At 38.5% G+C, this 23,248-nt stretch overlaps 2 protein-coding genes across 4 annotated transcripts in view; one reads left to right on the top strand and one right to left on the bottom strand.

The window, feature by feature from the left end:
• Window positions 1-995: 995 nt before the first annotated feature.
• On the top strand, window positions 996-13,821 carry Gnpnat1 (glucosamine-phosphate N-acetyltransferase 1). Of its 3 annotated transcripts, none has more exons than XM_051177053.1 (6): window positions 996-1,024; window positions 5,843-6,028; window positions 7,173-7,235; window positions 9,038-9,165; window positions 9,950-10,011; window positions 12,766-13,821. In XM_051177053.1, the coding sequence occupies exons 2-6, from the start codon at window positions 5,875-5,877 to the stop codon at window positions 12,911-12,913; spliced, it is 555 nt and encodes a 184-aa protein (XP_051033010.1). In that variant the 5' UTR covers window positions 996-1,024; window positions 5,843-5,874; the 3' UTR covers window positions 12,914-13,821. The 3 variants fall into 3 exon arrangements, with proteins under 3 accessions (XP_051033010.1, XP_051033009.1, XP_051033008.1); XM_051177052.1 differs by lacking the exon at window positions 996-1,024 and adding an exon at window positions 1,110-1,219; XM_051177051.1 differs by lacking the exon at window positions 996-1,024 and adding an exon at window positions 1,124-1,224.
• Window positions 13,822-14,481: 660 nt separating this feature from the next.
• Styx (serine/threonine/tyrosine interacting protein) overlaps window positions 14,482-23,248 on the bottom strand; it is a 32,272-nt gene continuing 23,505 nt past the window's right edge. The window contains exons 10-11 of the mRNA XM_051177049.1: window positions 20,629-20,722; window positions 14,482-17,795 (exon numbers count right to left, since the gene is read on the bottom strand). Of these exons, the coding sequence (XP_051033006.1) occupies window positions 17,722-17,795; window positions 20,629-20,722 (168 nt within the window). The 3' untranslated portion in view covers window positions 14,482-17,721. The remainder of the gene's footprint in view (window positions 17,796-20,628; window positions 20,723-23,248) is intronic.

Genomic DNA, 23,248 nt, shown 5'->3' with positions numbered 1-23,248 from the left:
TGTCGTGCTCTTTGAAGCTATGCCTTGAGAATAAATACCTTGTCATTTTAACGAGAGTTATCAGTTGTGTGACTTTGTAAACTCCTTAGGGTCTCCAGATCTCTGCTTCCTTACTTGATAAATGGTACATAGGACAAGCATTTCGGAGGTGGGAGCCTTTCTTCTCATAATCAGGATTTTTCAGCTTTCCCAGTACCAAGCACTTTGAGGGCTGCGCACTGTAATATGACTACACAGCAGCCTGGCCTCCACAGCTGCCCTTCAGTGTCTGGAGAACTCAGTATCACTGTAACCCAGTATCACTTCTCCAGAGAGAGCGGAAATGCTCCGATGCTGCGAAGTGCTGCAGGGCAGAGCTCACAATGCTCACCCTAAAAAATATGAGGGAGTCAGGCATGGTGGCACACATGTTTATTCCCAGTATTTGGAAGGCTGAGGAGGCCGAGGACAGCCTGATCTATGTAGTAAGTTCTAGAACAGCCACGGATATGTAGAGACCTTGTCAAAAAAAAAAAAAAAAAAAAAAAAAAAAAAAAAACAAAAGTCCAGACGTGGTAGGATGAGTGGCCCCCAATTCAAGTTTCTAAAAGACAGGAGCCATGTCTCAGACATTTGGGAATCAGGGGCTGTGATCCTCAGTGAGCCTAAATCCTGGTTAATGGACTTCATGTGAGGGGAGAAGACAGAGGGGAGCAATGAGGCAGGAGCCTGAGGGCTCCGAGGATCAGAGGAACCACAGTGGTCATCTCAATGCGCTGCTTATACGCCTAGGAATTTATTTTTAGATAAGGAGTGAGAGTGACAAGTGGCACAAGGGCACAGCGAGCAAGGGGCGCTCCTGGAAGGTAAACTGGTGACGCAAGCCTTGCTCGGGTCCTAGCAGCACAGAGTCGCCTAGGAGACCGCGGAGCCCCGCCCCGTCTCCGGAGCCCCGCCCCCATCGACCTTCGTTGCGCCTCAGAGCCCCGCCCCGCCCCCGAGTCCCTGAGTGGTGTGCGTGGCGCGGCCTCCGCGTGCGCAGCTGGTGCGTGAGGGCGGGGCAGGGCGGAGGCGTTGGTCCCGCCACGTTTTGCCCAGCCGTTCCGGCTGAGGCCCGGGGGTACGGGGGTGGGGATGAGGGTGGGGGTGGGGGTGGGGCTGACTCTGCAGCCGGATCCGGATGCGGCGCTGTGACTGGCCGGGAGACTGACGTGCCTGGAGGGGAGCGTGGATCGCTCTGGTGCGGTGAGGCGACCCGGGGCTGGGACGGGAGGAATGGCAGGCTTGGGACGGCCTTGGGGCTGCAGACCGAGGAGATCGGGATGCCCCTGCCCAGGAGCCTGGCGCTAAGCATGGTACCCGCGATCCGGTCGGGCAGAGTCCTGGAGGGCCTAGGGACCATGGCATGGGACTTGGGGACAGTCCTCACCCTGTCTGCTGCCGTAGCTCTGAAAGGGCGCTAACCCTGGGTTCCCCTTTACCTGTCCAACGGTGAGAGCGGCTGAGGACACGCTCCGGCTTTCAAGAACCCCACCTGCGTAGACTGTGGGGGACCTGGGACTTGGACCCCTAAAAACACTGTGATTTCTATTGTGTGTAGGAACTAATGTTTATGTAAGGCTAACACAAAATTTGTTCTTGTAAAGGTAAACGGGGATTCGTTTTGTTTTGACAATTAACCTATAATTAATCCAAGAATGGGTCTCAGGAGATTGACATTTTAAGGCAGGCTTAGTGTGGTAGAAACAAATACCGTGAAGCAAAGATTGTTATCTGTTGAGTTTTCTGCGGTAGAGCCCAATGGGAGAGAGGACCCTCATCACAGGCCACTCGCTTGATGATACATTTCACGACTTTTAGGCTGATCTTGTGAACTTTGTGCTCTAACTAACCAACTAGGTTAATTGGAGATTAAGAAAAAAAAGATGATGTAGATCAAATACATTAACATGAAACACTTCATGCATTGAAGATACTTGAGAGCTATCTACCATCTTGACATCTACCACAGACATTTTGATATGGCTGTATATCATGTTTAGAAATTTGTAAATCTTGGTCTTCAGTGTTCAGTACTTGTTGCTCCCTTTTGTTTTCCTGGAAGCAGCTGCTCCCTGTTTGTATCCAATCTCATGCAGAGGCTGGGAAGCCAAACTTGATATTGTCTTTAAAAAAAATACTCAACTGGGAAAAAAGTAACCCCTCTGTGCAATTATAAATGAAGTTTGGTGTATGGCTTTTGTGTTGTTACTCGTGGCAATGCGGCTATCTTTGCGACTTTGTGAAATATGATTGCTAGATGAGACCCTAACGTTATTCATTGACCAGAAATTTACCGGACTAGGGCCAAGGTAATACTCATGCCTTATAAATGAATGCTAATTTAGCAGTAAAGCACAGCAGGTTGGGGAAAGTGCTTCGAGTTAGCATTTAATTAGCGTTTACATTTTATATATTTGTATTCATTTAACCAAACTTTAGTGGCTGGTGATGAGCCTTTAAGTGCTAAAAAAATGGAGGTTATTTATTTATTTATTTAATTTATTTTGTTTTGGGTTTTTTGAGACAGTGTTTCTCTATGTAGCTTTGGGCCTATCCTGGCACTCACTCTGTAGGTTAGGTTGGCCTTGAACTCACAGAGATCCACCTGTCTCTGCTTCCTGTGTGCTGAGATTTAAAGTCCTGCACCATTACTGCTAGGCAAAGAATGAAGGTTTTATGTACTCAGAGCTACCTTTAAATTGGCCCCTCTGGGTGTAGGGTGGGTATGGGGATATCTTAAAACCAACTTTAAAAAGAATTTTCCATGTTTACTCCAATTTCCTTAATTTGCATGTGTGTTGTTTTTTTGAGACAGGCGTCACTGTGATAGCCCTGTTGGCCTTGAACTCCCAGTGTTCATGCCCCAGCCTCCCTGGCACTAGATCACAAGTGTATGCCACCTCCCCGAACTTTATTAGATTGTAATGAGGCATGACCTCTGTCAGCATCATAAATCATATCTTTATGACTAGGAAGATAGGCTTTTTCCTGTTTTAAAAGAAGTTTGACTACTAATCAGCTCTTTTGTGTTTAACTGGACTATTTAGTAATGGGTGCTAGAAACTAATATAAAGTTGCTTAAGAAGTCCAATATGGTGGGATACTCCTGTAATATCAGTGCGGGGAACATGGAAACAGAATCAAGAGTTGGAGGTAGGCTGGGGAGGTGGCTGAGAGGCAAATCATTTGCAGTGCAAGATTTAGGACCAGAGTTCTTTGACTGATTGCCAGGACCCATGTAAAGAAGTAGTAGGCTTGTAATGGCAGATTCAGGAGACAGAAATCCTTTGAAATAAACTGGCTATTTATACTAGCCTAAAAAGTGAGTTCAGGGTTTGGGAAGAGAACTGGTTTCAGTATATAAAGTGAACAGAGATCGAGGAGGAACCTCATGTCAACCTTGGGCCTCCACACTCACAGGCATACATGTGCACATTTACCCAACACACATGCAACCATGCTTACACATATGCACACAGACAACAAAGAGTGGGCGGGCAACCTAAGCTACATGATAGATCCCTCTTCCTAGAAAGCAATGATTGTATTGTTTGTTTAGTTCTTTCTTCATTATTTATGCTGCTTCCTCATAAAGTGCTTTCTCACCCACTGACTTTGGACATGGGTGGCTGAAGTGGGATGTGGCTAGAAATTTACCTTGCCGCCAATCACAAGTTGACTATTTCTGCTAGATCCTTGAGCTGACCTTTGCCAGGAGGATGGCTTATCTAACATGGCCTTTTCAACTTGGGTGGTAAACTAGCTTGGCAAAGGGTAAAGGGAGGCAGGGGGAGAACTGCCGAGTGGGGCCATGTGGATAAGGGCATAGCTTGCATGCTTTCCCTTGGCAGGCCCACTCCCTAAGAATCTCCATGTGTGCTGGGCGTTGGTGGGTCACACCTTTAATCCCAGCACTTGGGAGGCAGAGGCAAGTGAATCTTTGTGAGCTCAAGGCCAGCCTGGTCTGCAAAGCAAGTTGCAAGTTCCAGGACTGGGTCCAAAGCAATACAAAGAAACCCTGTCTTGAAAAACAAAAACAAAAAAAAAAAAAAAAAAAAAAAAAAATCTCCATGTGTTTGTTCAGTTACCTGGGAGCTTCAGGTTTTACTTTATGACTGAGCCTCAGCTATATGGTTTAGTGATTGTGTAGCTTTTTCTGGGAGCCTTTAAGGCTTTAAGGCATTTCTTTTGGAAATCAATTATTGATGACTTAGTTTTTTTATAATCCTTTGGGGATCTGGTGTCAGTCACATCATGTCTTCCCTTTCCCAGCATCCTCCCCTTCCCTGAGTTCCACCAGGATTTTACTTGTTGAAGAGAGTTCAGGTGAACCCATATGTAGCTGCCTCTGTATAGTAAATAGCTTGTTAAAACATTAGTCATTTTTTTGTGACTGGACAGTGGGTTCTTATTTCTGTCCAGAATACTTTTATATGCTTTTGATTAGTCTGAAATTCTCATTTCCAAAATAGAGATTCCAAGCACTGTTCTACCTCTTGTACAACAATAGAGTCTAGGGATTCAGCAGTGCCTCATAGTTAGAGGTGTGATACCCTTCTGCCTAGCAGAGTCAGTGACATAACCTTTGGTAATGTGCAGAATTGAATGCAGAGCTCACTGATAGAAATAGCAAGCCTTAAACTGGGTAGTCTCCATGTTGGCACCTGTGAAGCCATTTGTTGCCTATTTATTCCTGCTGGCCCAAGTTTCTGTCTACTTCCTGGTCTGTTTATTTTATACTGGTGATAAATCAGGATACATCTTTATTGCTTGCTAAAGAATTATCAAGTAAAAAGTACTCACCAAATTATTATTACATATTTTTATGATTATTCACAGAACAGGACCATCTAGTTAAAAGAAATGTTCAGGAAACTGATACTATTACCTGGTTAAAATTTATTATGGCTTCATAAACTTTTTTTGAGATGGTCTCATATCACATTGGTCATATGTGCATTTTGAGACAGTATTCCACAAGGTACCCAGGCTGGCCTAAAACACGTCTTCATTCGGTGCCAGGAGTTCTGGGATTACAAGCATGCACAACTATATCTGTTGCACAGCATAAAGAAATAAACAGAAACCACTGGTTATTCTTACACTGTTTAGAAATAGCTAACAGGCTTTTAGGAAACTTGTCAGAAAACATGCAGATACTCAGTATCAGTCACGACTAAGGACAAATACTGCTGTGACTGAAAGAATAATAAAGTAATTTGAATAATTTCCCAACTGTTCATGGTTCATATAAAATAAGCCACATTTATATGCTCAAGTGAGTCTTTAGTGACAGGGATACCAAATGATTTCTGAGCCTACCAGTAAAATGCAAGATTATCATTGTACAGCATCTACAAGATGTCAGTGTTGCACTAGTGAAGTGGCTGTCACCTTCCTAATATTGTGTGCAACCCTTTTATATAGTTCTCCATGTTGTGGTGACTCCCAGCCATAAAATTATTAATGTAAACCTCTGGTATGCAGAATATTCGGTATGTGCCGCCTACCCCCCCCAAGGGTCATTTGACTCTCATAGTGGTCATTACCCACATTTTGAGAGCCACTGCACTAGTGATACTAGCCCACAAGGATAAAATGTCTTCAGTGACTTTTGGGAAAATCGAGTTTTTGTTTAACTTCTTAATTTCACTCTTAATTTCAAGCCATTTTTCATCTGATAGCAAAATTGTTTTTCCTACATGTTCACAGTTGTAGTAGATTCTAGGTAGCTAAGTAAAATAGCTCATATAATGTCATAGAATCTGTTTATATGATGAAATTAACTTTTTCATCAAGCATACTTTTTCTTTACTAATAGACCCTCTTAACATTTGAAATTTTACTGGAAAGATGAAACCTGATGAAACGCCTATGTTTGACCCAAGTCTGCTCAAAGAAGTGGACTGGAGTCAGAATACAGCCACGTTTTCTCCAGCCATTTCTCCAACGAATCCTGGAGAAGGCCTGGTTTTGAGGCCTCTCTGTACTGCTGACTTGAATAAAGGTATGGGCCTAACTGTAGTTTGTGAAAGCCCCTGAAACCGATGCTTTCTTTTTTCATAAGCATGATGGTAACTTAGAGCACCTCTTGAGGATTTTGTTCTTAAAATAACTGGAGCACTCAGTTGTAAAGGTGTGTATCATGGAGGCCAGATAGATCACTGTGATTATTTAAAATGCAGTACACTAGTATTCCTTCCAAAAGGATGTCTCAAAAACAAAATAAAGTTATAATGTATAAACACATGGCAGAGTTTTCCCCAAGAAGCAGATAGGCAGAAATAACATTCCTTGAAATTAAAGGGGTTTTTATCTAGGCCACTATCTAAATTATCCAGAATAATTTCTGAAACTTTGGTAATGAAAAATCAACATTTTACATCACTGTTTTCTTCTTAGGTATTTGAAGGAAGTAAATTTGGTTGGAATTACTGCATATAGAAAAATTAAGACTCAGAGTTCTAAATGTACTTTTAGCATTATCATTAGTTTTTGTTGTTTGTTTTTGAGACAGGATTTCTCTGTGTAGCTTTGTAGATCAGGCTAGCCTGGAACTCACAGAGATGTGCCTACCTCAGTCTCCCAAGTGCTGGGATTAAAGGCTTGCGCCATTATGCTCCAGCTGCATTAACATTAGTAAAATTAGAAATTTATAAAGTTGTCCCAACAGTGTTATATTAGTTACACTTTAGCTTGCAAATGATATTCAGTGGAGGTGAGTATCTTATACTTTTAAGTATTTAGGAAAATGCAGTATCCCTTACATAAAATTTAAATAGTAAGAACAAAGTATGTGCTGGTTCTGCAGTTACTAATATTAAGGTCTGCATTATTCTAAAATCTTATGCAGACAAATATTGTTGGAGGCTGTCATTTGCTATTCTGATTATAAAAAGAATAAGTTACAATTTAAAATTTTAAAATAATGCAATAGATACTTGTATGAAAATGTCCTCATGTAATACAGTACTATGTACAATAAATGCATACAACAGAACGTTGGAAATTTGCATGTTTAATTAACAAAAACGTGATTAAAGATTATAATGGAAACATGATTTGAAAAAGTAATTTCTTTGAATCTATTCAGTGAACATTTTGCTTCTTTTTCTATTTTAATCTTTTGCTTTTCTCCTGACTTGAACTAGGCTTTTTTAAGGTACTGGGTCAGTTGACAGAGACTGGTGTAGTCAGCCCCGAGCAGTTCATGAGTAAGTACACAGGGTACCTTGTCTGAATAACTGGTTAGAACTGTTCAGTGCCCACTCATTCAAAGAGGTGCAAGTTAGGAACTAGCCATCCTCACTTGTGGAATCCAGATGTTTGTACAATAATTTGGTAATTACTGGAGGGCAATAAAAAGAGTTACTGTCCTTTTATTGTAGTTATCTCCTGTATGGTTGGTTATGTTAAACACAGAAATTTCATTACCAAATTAAAAAAACAAAAGTTTATGTTCCTACTCTCCTTTTGTTCTTAATTAAGTTTAAATTTTTGTTATTGTTACTTTTAGATTAGATTTTAAGGCTGGCCTGGCAGGTGTCTTAGAGTTAGTCTAACAATCCCCTTCCTGCTTTGAGACAAGAGAAAATAGGTTCCCAGAGAGAACCAGTCATTCCCAAGATCACAGTTAATCATTGGCAGGGAGAGCTGGAACCTTCCTTCTTTATGCAATGTTCTAACAGCCTGTTCCCATTTTCTACCTCTGAACTTCCTTTAGTAGGTAATTTCTCCAATCAGGCTGAGTGAAGATCTGTCTCCACAATTGTTTACTCTCCTTCATTGATTTTTTTTTCCCCTACTTCAGACCTGTATAGAGTGAAACTTAGAAAATAAACAGTATCTGAGAGCTACAGAACTTGGCTTTTAAACTCCTGGGTTTGCACATATATCAGATTAGATGAAAATTGTAGCTTTTCCAGTAATATAAAGTGCTAAACATTATTTTCAGGAATGTAGCATTGCTTCTATTTGTTGTATAACTTTGGAAAAACTGCTTAAGTGGGGATGTATCTGTGTCATCTTTGTAACGTGCTTTCAAAGCAAACAAAGGTCCTGTTTCTAAAAGAATAAATATGTAATCATGAAACATTGGAAAAACTGTTTTGTCAAATATTTTGAAATCAAGACTATGGATCGTGGATATTATAGGCTCTTGTAAAAACCTGCAGTTTTGTTCTTTGAGTGTTAAGTTTTAAATGAGTATAAATTAAATTGGTGGATATTGACATTTTAATTAATCACAAAAATGGCAACATGTACAATTTATCTGCAGTATAGTGTTGCTCATCTAAAAGGTCTCTGAGTCTTACTTTACTAACAGATTGTGTGTGTGTGTGTGTTTCTGGGCATAGGGACAAGCTTTCCCTCTAGGTTACATCTCCATGAAGTAACAACAGATGACTTTAAAAGTGTGGACCACTCAGTGCTGATTGTTGGTATTTTAACTCCTTGATATTTCAGTAACATAGTAGCTTTAGAAGTTTAAGCTAGTCAGGTGTAGTGGCATGCACACTTTTAATCCTAGAGTCAGGAGGCAGAGGCAGCCAGATCTCTTTGAGTTCAAGGCCAGTCTATTATATGTAGTTGAGTTTTAAAATAGCCAGAGTGACATAGTGACATCTTGTCTCAATAAATGAATGAATGCTTTGTCTTTAAAAAAAAAAAAATGGGGGCTGGAGAGATGGTTCAGAGGTTAAGTGTACTGGCTGCTCTTCCAGTGGTCCTGAGTTCAATTCCCAGCAACAATATGGTGGCTCACAATATATAATATATTATATATAATATATAATGAGATCTGGTGCTCTCTGCTGATGTGCAGAATACATGCAGGCAAAAAACTATATAGATGAATAAATCTTTAAAAAAAAAAGTGGCAAAATAGCTTTAATACTCAAATGATGTCAGACAAGCCTTGGTGGGGGATGCCCTTTGTCTACAAAGCCTGGTGCTTTACTTGAATTTAATAAAACAGAATGTCTACCACCTAATACTTTTTTTGACATTTCCACAGAATCTTTTGAGCATATGAAGAAGTCTGGGGATTACTATGTCACAGTTGTGGAAGATGTGACCTTAGGAGAAATTGTTGCTACAGCAACTCTGATAATAGAACATAAATTTATCCACTCATGTGCTAAGGTAAGTGTTCACATCAATGCTTATGAGTAAAGTGTACTTACTGATGATCTATCTCTAATGAAATCATCTTCATTAGCAAAACCAGTTTTCCCATGATTTTCCATTGCTGGAATTCCTCAGCAGAAGACACTTTTCTGAAGTTTCTAAGTTACAATCCAATGAAAATCAGATAGAGATGGCTCAAGGGGTAAAAGTGCTCGCCACCTAGCCTAACCATCCAAGTTCCTATCAGGGACCTGCATGGATGAAGGAAAAAAACTACTATAAATTGTAATCTGACCTCCACAGATACACACACGCAAGCACGCACATGTGCTCACTCTCTGAATGTAGGAAAAAAAGAACATTTAGAAATGTACTCTGGCCAGGTGTGGTGGCACACACCTTTAGTCCCAGCAGCATGTGGGAGGCAGAAGCTGGTGAATCTCTGAGTTCAAGGCCAGCCTGGTCTACAAAGTGAGTTCCAGGACAGCCAGGGCTGCACAGAGAAACCTTGCACCTCTCAAAACCATAAATAAATAAGTAAATAAATGGCACTCTGTAGGTTACAAGTTTTTGTTTCTGCACTTGAAATTGGTAAACTGTTATTAAGCAGCAAGTTGGAATACTGTATGTCCAAGGTTACATTGTGGTGATGAGCAAGGGCTGGGGATAGAGCTAAAAAATGATTGAGGCACAGTTGGCTTTATTTCCTCCATGAGGAAGACTGTAATTGTAATTGTTACTGGCTGGCTTAGTGGATAAGAGGCTGGAAGCTCATTCTGTCCACTGTGATTTTCTGCAGAGAGGGAGAGTAGAAGACGTGGTTGTTAGTGATGATTGCAGAGGGAAGCAGCTCGGCAAACTGTGAGTAAGCACACGGAACCCTGGCAAACTGGACAGCCTGCCCAGTTTGGTCTCTCTTGCCAAGAAACTTATTTCGTAAGGTTTTCCTGATTAACTTATTTCTGACCTTTGTTTACTCTGAACTCATTCTCACTCTATATCTTAAACTAAATTTAATGAAAAATTATTGTTTTACCCCAGAGTTAGAGAACTGAAAACCTATTCCATTTACCAAGAGTAACGAGTAATGAAACTGTTCTACCACTGAGTTAAGTTACTAGCAGCACCCCTCCACACCATTTTATTTTTTGAGACAGGTTACTCTGTGTAGCCCTGGCTAACTTGCCTTGTAGACCAGGCTGATCTCAAACGCAGCCTCTGGAGTAATGGAGAACAAGCTTGCCTTATGAAAAGTAACCTCTTTAGCTTTTAATACTAGCATTTCAGACTTGAGCAAGTTACACTGAGTACCCAGCACCTCTGTCAGATTAAAATCTGTATAGGTTTATTGCCAGGTTATAAGCAGAACTTGCATTTAAATATAATCTGAGTTTTCATGAGTCTGCTCAATAAAAGTATGTGTCAGTATTCTAGGTATTTGGAATACTTGACTATATGAATCCATTTAACTAGTCATGCCTAAAATCTTTAGGATAGGAAGCTTCCCCCCTCCAAAAAATGATAAAGGATTGCTTATTCAAAGATGCAGCTGGATGTGATCGTGGTATCTACTATAAAACTGGCACACAGGAAGCTGAGTCAGGAAGATCACATCAAGTTCAAGGCCAGCCTGGGCTATGTGACAAGAGCTGTTTAAATGTACACACAACAGGGGAAACCCCCTCAGCACCTTTGGTGTTTTAACCTCAGTTAAATAATGATTTTAGTTTTTTTGGAACAGGTTTCTCTGTGTAGCCCTGGCTGTCCTGAAACCCACTCTGTAGACCAGGCTGCTTTTGGAACTACCACCACCCAGCATTTTGATTCCTTGGGCTTTGTAAGATTGTTTCTAAATGATACAACATCCACATATTATTCAGACTAATCTTGTTATCTGATCCAATATTTTCATTAAAAAATAGCTTTTTAAATGATTAGAGAAAAGCTGGACATGGTTGCCTTTAATCCCAGCTCACAGGAGGCAGAGGCAGGCTTATCTCTGTGAGTTAACCCAGTCTACAAGGCCAGTTCCAGGCCAGTGACAGCTATATGAGACTGTCTCAAGAATACAGTTATTACTTACCCATTTTATGTGAACATGGGAAGTGTTTAGTTGGAGTAGACTTAGAACAAAGATACCTCACTTGCAGCCTTACAGTATTTGCTGGGAATTCAAGCAAACCTATCACTGAGCTACATCCCCAGGCTCTGAAACAAAGATACTTTGGGTTTGTCTTGACTAAAGGTCTTGTGTAAATATAGTGGATGACCTTCAATTCCAGACCCTCCTGCTTCTACCTTCTTGGGTACTCTGGTGTAGGTGTGTCACCATAGCCAGCTAGAGGCCTTTCATAAAAATGATTTGGGCCATGTTTTCATAATTAGACAGACAGTCATTAGTATTTTTGTTTGGGGAACACAGCCAAAAAGAAAAAGAAAAAACTTTTGGCTGTGTTCCCCAAACCCAGTATTGAGGAGTGAACCTAGACCTTCACACTTGCTTGGCAAGCACTCCATCATTGCTTTCTCAGCCCTTGGTATTTTTAAAACTAAGTCTTACTCTGAGCCTATGCTTGTTTCAAACATGCTGTGTAGTTCATTTGACCTGGCCTGAACTTAAAAGCAATCCTCTTGCTTCAGCCTCTTAAATAATGGGATTATGAATGTGTCACTCACTATACCTAGGCTCATACATGCTTTTTCTGTGGCTTTGGAGGCTGTCCTGGAACTAGCTCTTGTAGACCAGGCTGATCTCAAACACAGAGATCCGCCTGCCTCTGCCTCCCGAGTGCTGGGAATAAAGGCATGCACCACCAACGGCCGGCTTTCATACATGAATTCTTTTTGATCTGTGCACCACTTGTGTTCCTGGTGCCCCAGAAGCCAGTAGGCAGCATCAGATGCCCTGAGACAGAAGTTACAGATGATTGTGAGTCACTTTGTTGTGGGTGCTGGAAATTAAATCAGGAGTCAGACTCAAGAGCAGACAGTGTTCTTAACTTAATGCAAAGCCAGCTCTCTAGCCCTGTGTGTGAATTCTTTTTAAATTTTATGCATATAGGTGTTTTGTCTGCATGCATGTCTGGTGCCTTTGGAGGCCAGGAAGCCAAAAGAGGGCACAAATTACCTGGAAGTGGAGATACAGTTAGTAGCTATATATGAGTACTGGGAATTGAACCCCAGTCCTCTGGAAAATCATTTCTCCAGCCCCTCATATATAAATTCTTACAATTAAAAAAAAAAAAAAAAAAAAAAAAAAAAAAAAAGGTTAGAGGCTGGTAAGATGGGTGAAAGGCTAACTTGCAGTGTAAGCCTGAGTTTGATTCCCAGAGCATCTACAAGAAAAAACTATACAGAATTGTCCTGACCTCTACTAATGGGCGCACTCCCGCCCTTCCTCTTATAATAAAGAGGTGTAGGCCCAGTTAGTTATTAATAGGCTGGGGACTGTGTTTGAAACAAAATAAAAATGTTTCAGTAATGCTTATCAACTTAATAATTTGAATAAAGGAATACTGAATAAAAACTAGTTTTATTTGTATACAACACTAATCTGTATCATCAAGGCCCATTTTGATTATACTGTCTCCCATACTTCTCTTTTCATAATTTTAGGTTATTATCAACTCTCACTTTGCTAAGCAAGAAGCTGAACTGTTACAAGATCACCCTTGAATGTCTACCACAAAATGTTGGCTTCTACCGAAAGTTTGGTTATACAGTGTCTGAAGAAAATTACATGTGTCAGAGGTTCTTAAAGTAAAGACCCCCACCAAGACAATGATCCAAGGCTTTACTGTTCATTTTTGTTGCTGTAGACTGGAAAACCAATGTAGTATGCAAGTGTAGTGACACACAAGCATGCCTGTGGCTGCTGGGACTCGCTCTGAGTTAAGACTACAAACGATCCTAAAGGGGATGATTTTTAACCAAAGGAATATATTTTCAACTTGAATCTTTTCTTGCATTGTATTTTTCTAAAGTTTGTCTTCATTTCTTAGTAGTCAAGAGTATGAGCAGTAAAGAGTCTGCTCTGTGCTCATTTTTAAATATATGTATATATATTGAATAAGGCTGTTTCTTATCACATAAAATTATTTTTGTCTCATACGTCTAGACAAGGTTGCACCATTTCTCATATTACAGGGAGTTGGACACATCCATTGTTATAACCAGATAGATATTTGCACATCTAAACACTGTTGACCTTATACTGCACACAATGTGGACAGTCTTTTAAAGAAACAAAAGAAATGAAAATGTGACAAGGCACAACAGTTTAAATAACTATTTTACTAAGTGTTTGTATAGTTCTGTGCAGACACTACACTGACCGTCTGTCTCATTTGTCAAATGATGTTAGAATTATCCACGGGCAGACCTATAGACCCAGGGTTCTTCTCATCAGTGAGTGAGCAGCTCTCAGTGGAGGTACTTTTACCCTGGTTTCCTTATTATGGGCATCTGAGTCACAAAATGTGTGGTACTACCTTTGTTACATCCTTAAACAACAGTAGCTTTTCTATTCAATGTGATTATAATGGTACTATTACTCTGATCATTGTTCTGTTTTATTTATTTTAATGATTTTTTTAAAGTAGAATTATTTGTTAACAATGGTTCTGATCTTTTGCATTCCATGTTACTACATTAAACTTGTTTATATGACTAGTCTCTCATGTTAGAATCTTGTCTTGTGTTTTTGTTTGTTGAGAGAGAGACAGGGTGACCTGTAACCCAAGGCTAGCTGGAACTCACAATGTAGTAGAAGATACACCTTGAATCTTTTAGGTCAAGACATGGCTCATAACAGCCTAGTTTTATGTTATTTTTGGGGTTACTTACTTCAGTTGGCTTGGACTACCCCTCTAATTATTAGATTGACTTCCCAAAATAGAAACTTTTATTGCATAATGACAACCTTTATTTCTGACAGTTTAGTTCAGTGAACTAAGTGACCTGTCACTAGTGAAAATAACAGTTTTGTCTTCAGAATACTGTAACCATAACAGGGCTTCATTAAATTTTACCCATGCTAAATAAACCCCCCCAAAAGGGAAAGCTCAGTACTTTATTTTTTACCATTAAACTCTGGGATAAAACTTCTAGGTAAGTATTTCAATAATCCCATGGAGTTTTGAGGTCTTTTAAATCCCCCTTTACAGAAACAGTTGTATATTAAATATTCATTCATCCTTCCTAATCTGTGGGAGTAAAGCTGAATTACTTTTATCCAGAAGACAAAGAAGTTCTGAGGTATAAGGAGTATGAATGAGCTTCTCAATCATTTGTTGAGGTACAATGGCACAACAGTTTTAATACAACCACCAGTCTTCACAAAATAATTTTAATACTTTGTGCCCAGGCTAGCAGCATCTTGCATCTGCGACATTCCTATACATACAGAAGCATTTTGTCTGAGTACAAATGTTAAAAGCAGAGTAACGTAAGCAATTGTCTATACACAGGTAAACAGACACTGTATGTTATTTTTCTTGAATCATTTTTTGCTGCATAGTAAATTGCAATTACATGTCAGTATCATGTTACTGATTGAGAAAACTGTGAGGTATGGTAGCTCCCTCTGAGAGAGCTTAACATGTAAACCTGAATAATTTGAGTGATTTTTTTTTTTTTTTTTAAGCTGCCATGAATGGGAAAGACAAAGAATATCTATCACTCAAGACTCTAGAAACTTATTTTCCTAATTAAAAAAATAAATAAAATCCTTGAGGAAGTCTCAGTTATTTCCTATCTCTTATTGGAGTGTTGTTGAATGGACAAAGATAACATACATACTGAAGTGAAGCTATGCTTTAGGATTATAGATTAAACCAGTTATTTAAAAAAAAATTCATCAGGTAACTGCTCATTTACTTTACATCAAGTTGAGATCCTAATATATACACCTCAACTTCATAATTCAAGATTGCACTTAAATACTTCTAATTAATCTGAATTACCATAGTAATGAAACAATTAGGAACTGTATGTTTTCTTACAAAGGACATGCTTAGCATTTTCTGACATTACTTCTAGACTCAGATTAAGCACAACCACACACCCTGCAAATGAATATTCTGCTCTACAAGTGGTTGAAAGTTGGTAGCAAAGTTATCACACTTGAACATTCCTATCACTGTTGGTACAAGTCAATACCTAGTAGACAAGAAATTAACATGAACTAGTTAAAACTAAGAGAAGACAGATCCCCCCACTCCAAAATTTTCAGAATCTGTTTCAAAACGGGAAGTAATGAAGTTCCCCATGTTTTGATAAAAATTTACTTTTAATTCTGAACCCAGGTTACATGTTTAATGTTGAAGCTGGGTGGATATTCATGTATCATTCCATTTCTTTAGAGAATAAGACATGATTGGTTAAGTTTACCATAGCTGACTGATATAAAACATCACTGGGAATGGAACCTAAGTCAGCTACTTAGTAAATACAGTGGAAAAAAAGAAACTTGCAGGCTTCTTATGAAAGAACAAACCTTATCCGTTCACATCATCTGTGCTCAACATGATGGTAGTCCCTAGTGTCTGAGACTGTCTCCAGTATATCATGCTAGATAGGCACTTTATGTGAGAACATAAAAATGACTGATTAGAAAAATCGAAAATTACCAGTTACAAATGACTATCAACCTACTTTATATTTTTGGCCAGACTCCTAAAGAGTATGTAATTTTATGAAACTTAAAAAAATTTCAAATGTGTCACTTTGAAAAATTATTTGTGGAGATTAAGCACAATTTTTGATCATAGTCATAGATTATGAGTTGACTGCAAGAGAGATCTTTGTTGACCTGTCCAGTGATGATGTGTATACAGGAATTTTTGAACACCCAATGTAATCTTTACTCCATTAGCCCACCACACCAGTGACACAATAGAATAGTGGGTCACAATGCTGGCTTTAGGGTGGAAAGGTAGGAGATGGGATTCGAAATCTGAAGAGGAATTAACTCAAGTTAACAGTAATTCTGGTTTATATTTAGGCTTCACTGTGCAGGACAAAGAGCCCTCTCTGTACTATTATGCCATAATGTGGAGTGCAAAGCAAGTAATTGAGTATAACATGCTACCTCACACAGTGCCTCATGGTACCCTGGAAATGTACAAGAAACATTCCCAACAGTAAAGCACCTCAAGAGGGGACTGAAAAATGTGAACTATAAAGGAGCTGTATTTGTGCTACCCTAAAGTCATCAAATACAAAAAGTTAAAAACACTCTTCTGCACATCACACTTAAAATAGCAAAGTATTTTTTGTAGAACAACTTCTATACATACAGATAAAAACATGGAAAACCAAAGAGCCATAAAGTGACTTTGCAAATGCAAATTATGGGGTAAATTTGAACTAATTTAAGAACAAGTTTAAATGGTAATTTACAATACCCTGAAGCCACCCGCAAATTGCTTTATCCAATGGATCTTCAAAGCAAAGCTGTCAGCTGAACCACCTCACAGAAGCAAGACAACGTGAAATGAAGAAGTAAATGTCTCATTCCAAATAATTTACATTCTTCAAGCTTCACAGACTCAGTTTAATTTATGGTTTAAAAACAAAAATTACAGAAAATGTTAATAGCTTTCACTGCCTTATGTACTAATTTAGAGGTCATGAGGATTTAATTGTTGTTTGATACAAGGCACTTTTCTTTTGGGGGTTTCATATTGAAGAAACAGTGCTACATTGGTTTGGTTTCTTAAAAGGGTCTACTTTGAACTGTTCTGGACAAAGATAAAAAGGGCTAGGCAACTCTGAAAAGACCAAGTCAACATCTGACTTACACAAACAGCAAAAAGAAAAGACTGGTGGAAATATAACACTATTATTTTTTGAGTATCTAGTTCTAGGAAGTAAGACCTCTTTGATCATTACAACTTTTTTTCTTGTTTAGAATAAGGAAAGCAATGGGGAAGGAAGTATTAATTGGATTAAATTAGTAAAGTAGGATAGTTGGCTAAAGTCATGATTTAAAACTAAAGGACTAATAAGTTAAAAAAAAATAAAATGGTTAAGTTACTGAACTGTATTAAAAATGTGAAAGAGTTCTACATTTTGTTAATGTTTCTAGTAAGAGTCTCCATCAGAAAACTCAACTGTAAAATGACTTTAAGTGTAATATATATAACACAAAATGAGTTTTTAGGAAACATTAGGAAATCTGTTATAAATTATCCAAAATTTATAAACAAATCCCCCTAACTTGCATTTTACTTAAAGTAATAACTTTATATCATACAAATAAACTTCAAGTATGAAAAGTGCATTATTGCAATAATACCTCTTTGCAAGTCCAAAATTCTTGGTTTACAATAAAACCATAGTTTTTTTTGTTTTTTTTTTTTTTTAAGTAAACCCATTACCCATCAGCGCCATCTACTGTAGAAGTCCAACATCTTAAAGTGTTGCTCAACAAGTTGCAGAGAAACATGTCTGGAAGCAACATATAATTGAAAAGAAACTATTTGTGTTTTTCCCACTTTACATCATTATCAGTAGGATTTTCTCCTTTCCAAATAGAAATTCATATCCATGTAATAGTTCTCAGAGGTGTCAGCCATTCTGTGCAGTTGCCACTTGCATGTTTCCAAAATCATCCTCTTCTTCATGTGTTCTCTTCAAACTACCTAAAGGTCATTGATATAAAAGTGAAAGCTCACATGAATTCATGTTGAAATACTACAGGCAGCAAAAATATGTTCTTCAACTAACTGATATGTTATATATGTCATGAAAATTTCATGTTGAATTCACAGCAAACACTACAATAAATTCTTTATGTTGCATCATGAAGTAAAGTTACTTTGGTAACAATGTCTTAGGTACTGCACATAATAAACAGTTTTCAAATAGCATGAAAAGTAAAACTTCAAGAGTCAGTGGTACACTAAATCTGGTTACCACCAACTTTATGCTTTTTAGGCAACATAAACATGTCATAGAACACCACATCTAGTAGGTGAGTGTTTGTATGATTTTTAAATATAGTTTTTCTGTTCACACAGATCCTGTTATGATGAAGAACAAACAGCTGAAAATATTTTTCTGCTAAAGCTGTAGCTTTATCAAGGAAAGTATATAGCAGATAAAGAGATCTGAATTGTTCCCTACACCAGAGTCAACTCTACAAAAAAAATCACAATTATCTCTACGTGCCTGTAGTTACTTACATTCAGAAAGGGGACTTAGGGAGGGGAACCTGAAGAACAGTTAAACTGGCAGTTGCCTGTGCTCTGACTAGCGACAGCTTGGCTGTAGATTTAGAATTGTTCTAACTCACAACATAATTTAGATTGCTAATTCTAACCAAGTTACTGCTTCACTAGAAGAATAATATAGATGTAAGTATAGTACCAACAGTAAAAGTAGAGAGAAACAGTGTAAAGAAATCCCCCAAGGCCAAATATAGGCACAGTCATACACTACCCCAGTAACTGGTGGATGGAGAAGAGTGCCCTAACCCTACCTCATTTGAGACAGCATCTAAGTTATGTTTAAGAATAGGGAAGATGAATCATATGCATTATAGTAAGAAAAACACGGCAGAAGACTATCCATTTAGTTTTGTGGAGTGTAGACACAAAGAGAAGCAATGAAATACAAACTGAAAAGTCAGAAGGGCTTTTTCTACATATGGTAACCTTTGCTATCTGTTGTTCTACTTGAGAACCACAGGGTTCTCTTAAGCTGGCATGCTCATTTTGTATTTCCCGGTATACACTTCTATAAGAATAATCAATGAAGTTTTTGGTAAAACAAAAACAAGTAAGAAAATAAACTTGATGACAATGTACAAAATATACCAGGATAATCTCGTCAAGAGGCTCTTGTTGCTCTAACTAGCCTTTGTTTAAAGTACCATTTAAAAGGAAGTGTGCTTTAAAGATTCTGGCAAACAGTATAGTGTTTATTTAAAACAGTGACTAGAGAAAAACAGTGACTAGAGAGAGGGTCAAGGTTAAAGAGTCAAAGATATCTGGGAAGCTAAACCCAAGAAATAATCGTCTGGCCTGAATGGTGTGTTCTGGACTTGTGCTTAAATGCCAGCTCAACAATATGCATGTAACCTGTTCTAACCTTTCAAGAACTGTTAAAAATGAGCAGCAAGAACTTGGAAAAGAAGATGAAAATTTGAGAGTTTGCCTAGACTGTTAACTAGGAAATAAGTAGTTGAATATGGTGGCACACACATTTAATTCCAGCACTTGGAAGGTAGAGGCAGTTCACTCCTATACCACGTAGTTCCAGGAGACCAGACAGGTTGTCAGGTTCAGTACCAAACACTTTAATCCTCTGAGCCATTTTACCAGGTAAGTTTCAGGTCAGCCTAGTGTACATAACGAGTCCTGTGACAGCCAGTGCTACACAGTGAGACCCAATCTCAAAACAATCACTGAGTGGGAGGGATGGCTCAGCAGTTAAGAATACTGACTGCTCTTGCAGAAGACCTAGGTATGGTTCCTATTATTTACTTGGTGGCTTATACCAACTTATACATAATTCCAATTCCAGGCATATCTGCTGCCAACCTTCTGATCTCTTCAGAAATCAGGCATGCACATGGTACATGTAGGTACATAGATACAGGCAAAAGATTCCTACACATAAAATAAAAATAACGCTTAAAAACAACAACAAAAACTCAAAATAGTAGTAGTGAAAGATTGAGGTATTTCAAATTAGTTACACTGTTGAATTTGAAATATAGTTTTATGTAACAATCATTTTTTTTCCCATTTTGTTCTGAGACAAGGTATCTTCCTGCCTCCATCATCCAGTAAGGGATTATAGGCATATGCCACCACACCTAGCAACCACACTTTTAGTGTCATCCAAATTATCCAGACTGTATTTATTTATTTGGTTTTTCAAGACAGGCCCTAACTGTCCTGGATGGAACTAACTCTGTAGACCAGGCTGCCCTCAAATGCACAGAGATCCACCTGCCTCTGCTTCCCAAGTGCTGGGATTAAAGGCTTGTACCACCATCGCCCAGCCTATTTATTTTAATCTTTATAACAGTTAAACAATTTAACAAACTGAAAAATTAAAGAGTAGATTTGTGATATTTAAATGGCTACCATAACTGGCTATGCATTATAGTTTATACACGTCAGAGGTACATTAGACAGCTTACCCTTTTGTAAAGTTCTTTTTTTTTTTTTTTAAAAAAAGATTTATTTATTTACTTATTATGTATACAGTATGCCTGCGTATGAGAAGAGGGAACCATATCTCATTATAGGTGTTTGTGAGCCACAATGTGATTGCTGGGAAATTGAACTCAGGACCTCTGGACGAGCAGTCAGTGCTCTTAACTGCTGAGCCATCCCTCGAGCCCAGTTTAAACTAGTTTATTCTAAGTTTCTCAGTAGTACATGTAATGTATAACATATGCTTCTTTTCTCCTTCCCCCACCATTTCCTTTCTTTTCAATTTTCCAAAAGAAAACACCCTTACCTGTGGTACCAGAATGAACAGATAAGGACCTTTCTATCTGGAGTGGAGACATCATCTGTATTGTTAATTTTGCTAAGTAGATGGCTTCATATTCCTAAAAAATAAAATAAATAAATAAAATTTTCAGTTAGTTCATATACATATTTATATTCTTAAATACCTAAAACAATGACTAATGTTTACAGCCAAAGGGCTAGTACCATATTTTCACAAAAGGACTGAAGATTCATAGTTCTTATCTGGTAACTTGTCAGTTACTGATAATTAGAAATTAAGTATTTCTGCCAGGCGGTGGTGGCACATGCCTTTAATCCCAGCCTCAGGAGGCAGAGGCAGGCGGAGTTCGAGACCAGCCTGGTCTACAAGTGCTAGTTCCAGGACAGCCTTCAAACCACAGAGAAACCCCATTTTGAAAAAACAAAACAAAAAACAAAACAAAACAAAACAAAACAAAAAAAAAAAAAAAAAAAAAAAAAAAAGAGAGAGAGAGAAATTAAGTATTTTCAATAGCTCACTGCCAGACAGAATGCATCTTCTGGGGCATTAGGATAATGGTCTAATTCTATAGTAGTACAAAGACAGAGGGACCTAAAACTTAAACATGTAATCTTATTACGTGGTTCTAAGAATCAAAAACAAAATTCTCTTTGCCCAGTTTTTCCTGAACAAACTGCAATTTTGATTATCTTCCCCACCCCACAGGGACTACAAATGCTTTGAAATAGGGGATCACTCCTTCCCTTTCCAGTCTTTACCTAACATCTCTGAAACTAGGCCACCTGGATGTCCTTGCTATATCACTAGCCATCTCCTTTGCTGGCTTTATTTACTCATCCCCTACATGCCTGAATGCTGCACTTCCTGCTTTTAAAATGGCTGTTTTGTTTGTTTTACAGGCATAATTTCAAAGAATCCTGGCTGGCTTCCACTGTGCCACTGAGTAAAGACTGGCCTTCCTTCATCTTCCTTCCTCCTTCCTCTATAACAATGATGACTGTCTTGGAGTTGTTCAATCAAATGGCAGATTCATCTTCATCCCCACCACTCAGAACCTGTATCCATCAAGTATCAAGTTCTGCCAGCTAGCAATGCTTTCAAATAAACCCTATACTTGATCTCTTTCCCTTCTGCTACCACTTTTGTTTAAACCAGTCTTTTTCATGTTATTCTTGTTTGTATGTATGTGCACATGGGGGCATGCTTGCTACAGCACACAAATGGAAGAAAGGATACAAAAATATGGAGCTGGTTCTCTTTTATCTTTACTTTACAGGGATTCCAGGGATCAGAGTCATGTCCTTACACTTGGACTGTCAGGTGGCAAGTGCCTTTACTCACTTAACATCTCCCAGCCCCCAGTGTTCTCTCTTGATTTCTCTATCCTTTAAACTGGTCTGCTTGCTTCTGGCAGCTGCCCTCAATTTTCTCTAGTCTTCATTGAAGATATTAGCCAGAATGATCTTCTCATAAGAAAGCACCCTTCCCCCTGAGTGTCAGCTATGGCAGGAAGGTTTCTACAGCATCACCACAAACCAGAGTAACGACTTGTGGGGGCTGAGTGACGGCTCAGCGATTAGGAGAACTACCTGTTCTCTCAGAGGACCTGAGGTTCAGTTCTTAGCACCAATGATGTGGCTCACAGCCACCTGTAACCCAGTCCCATGGCATCCAAGGGCACCAGGCACATACTTGCTATATAGAAAAAAAACAAAACAAACAAATAAACAAAAAAATCATCAAGAGTAACACCTGCACCAAAATGATATGGTTATTCCCAAGGGCATTATGTAATAAGATACATTCAGTCTTATGGGACCACCATCATATATGCCGCCCATTATGCATGTAAACTTTCTGTGACCAATGACTGTGTATTCCAAAAATATGTTCAAGATATCTTGTTAACACATTTATTTAAATATGTTTAATTTCTATATTTCTTTCTTTCTTTCTTTCTTTCATTCATTCATTCATTCATTCATTCATTCATTCATTCATTCATTCATTCAGAAAGTCTTGTTATACAGTCCTGGATGGCTTGGACTTACTATGTAGATCAGGCTGACTTTGAACCTGCAGTGATCCTCCTGTCTCTGTTTCCTAAATAGGTTTATTGCATGGAACACCATACTTGGTTTCTTGAAAATATAGTATTAAAAGGACTTACTTTGCATCTGATTTGTACATATTGCTAAATTTTGATTTTGTTTCGTTTCTCATATCCTACTTTTTCAAGTACAAAAATATGCTGTAAAACAAATGTTTTCATACAAGGAAAAAACAAAACAAAGAAACTTATACTATAGGTGTCAAGCTCAGCAAGACCTGAGACACACCACACCAGGTAGTGGTGGCGCAAGCCTTTAATCCCAGTTCTTGGAATGCAGAGGCAGGTGGATCTCTGGTTTACAGATGGGTTCGAGGAACAGCCAGAGCTACCCAGGAGGACTGAGGAGATGGCTTAGTAGGTTGGGATGCTTATAAGCAAAGAACCAAATTGTCCTCTGATCTCACACATTGCAAATGTATTCTTTCCTCCTATAAGTCAATTTAAATAAATAAAATCAAAGTAATATTATATAAGGTAGAAAATGTGGTGATCCCTTCCCCCCAATTTTAC

This window comes from Phodopus roborovskii, unplaced genomic scaffold, assembly GCF_943737965.1.
Source record: "Phodopus roborovskii unplaced genomic scaffold, PHOROB, whole genome shotgun sequence".
NCBI lineage: Eukaryota > Metazoa > Chordata > Mammalia > Rodentia > Cricetidae > Phodopus > Phodopus roborovskii.
This window is presented reverse-complemented; position numbering and strand designations above follow the sequence as displayed.

Bases quoted from the DNA above. Each gene is read 5' to 3' on its own strand.
- Gnpnat1 (XM_051177053.1), top strand. From the start codon at position 5,875: ATGAAACCTGATGAAACGCCTATGTTTGACCCAAGTCTGCTCAAAGAA. The intron at 7,236-9,037 runs GTAAGTACACAG...ACATTTCCACAG, and splicing joins CAGCCCCGAGCAGTTCATGA to AATCTTTTGAGCATATGAAG. The intron at 9,166-9,949 runs GTAAGTGTTCAC...GATTTTCTGCAG, and splicing joins TTATCCACTCATGTGCTAAG to AGAGGGAGAGTAGAAGACGT.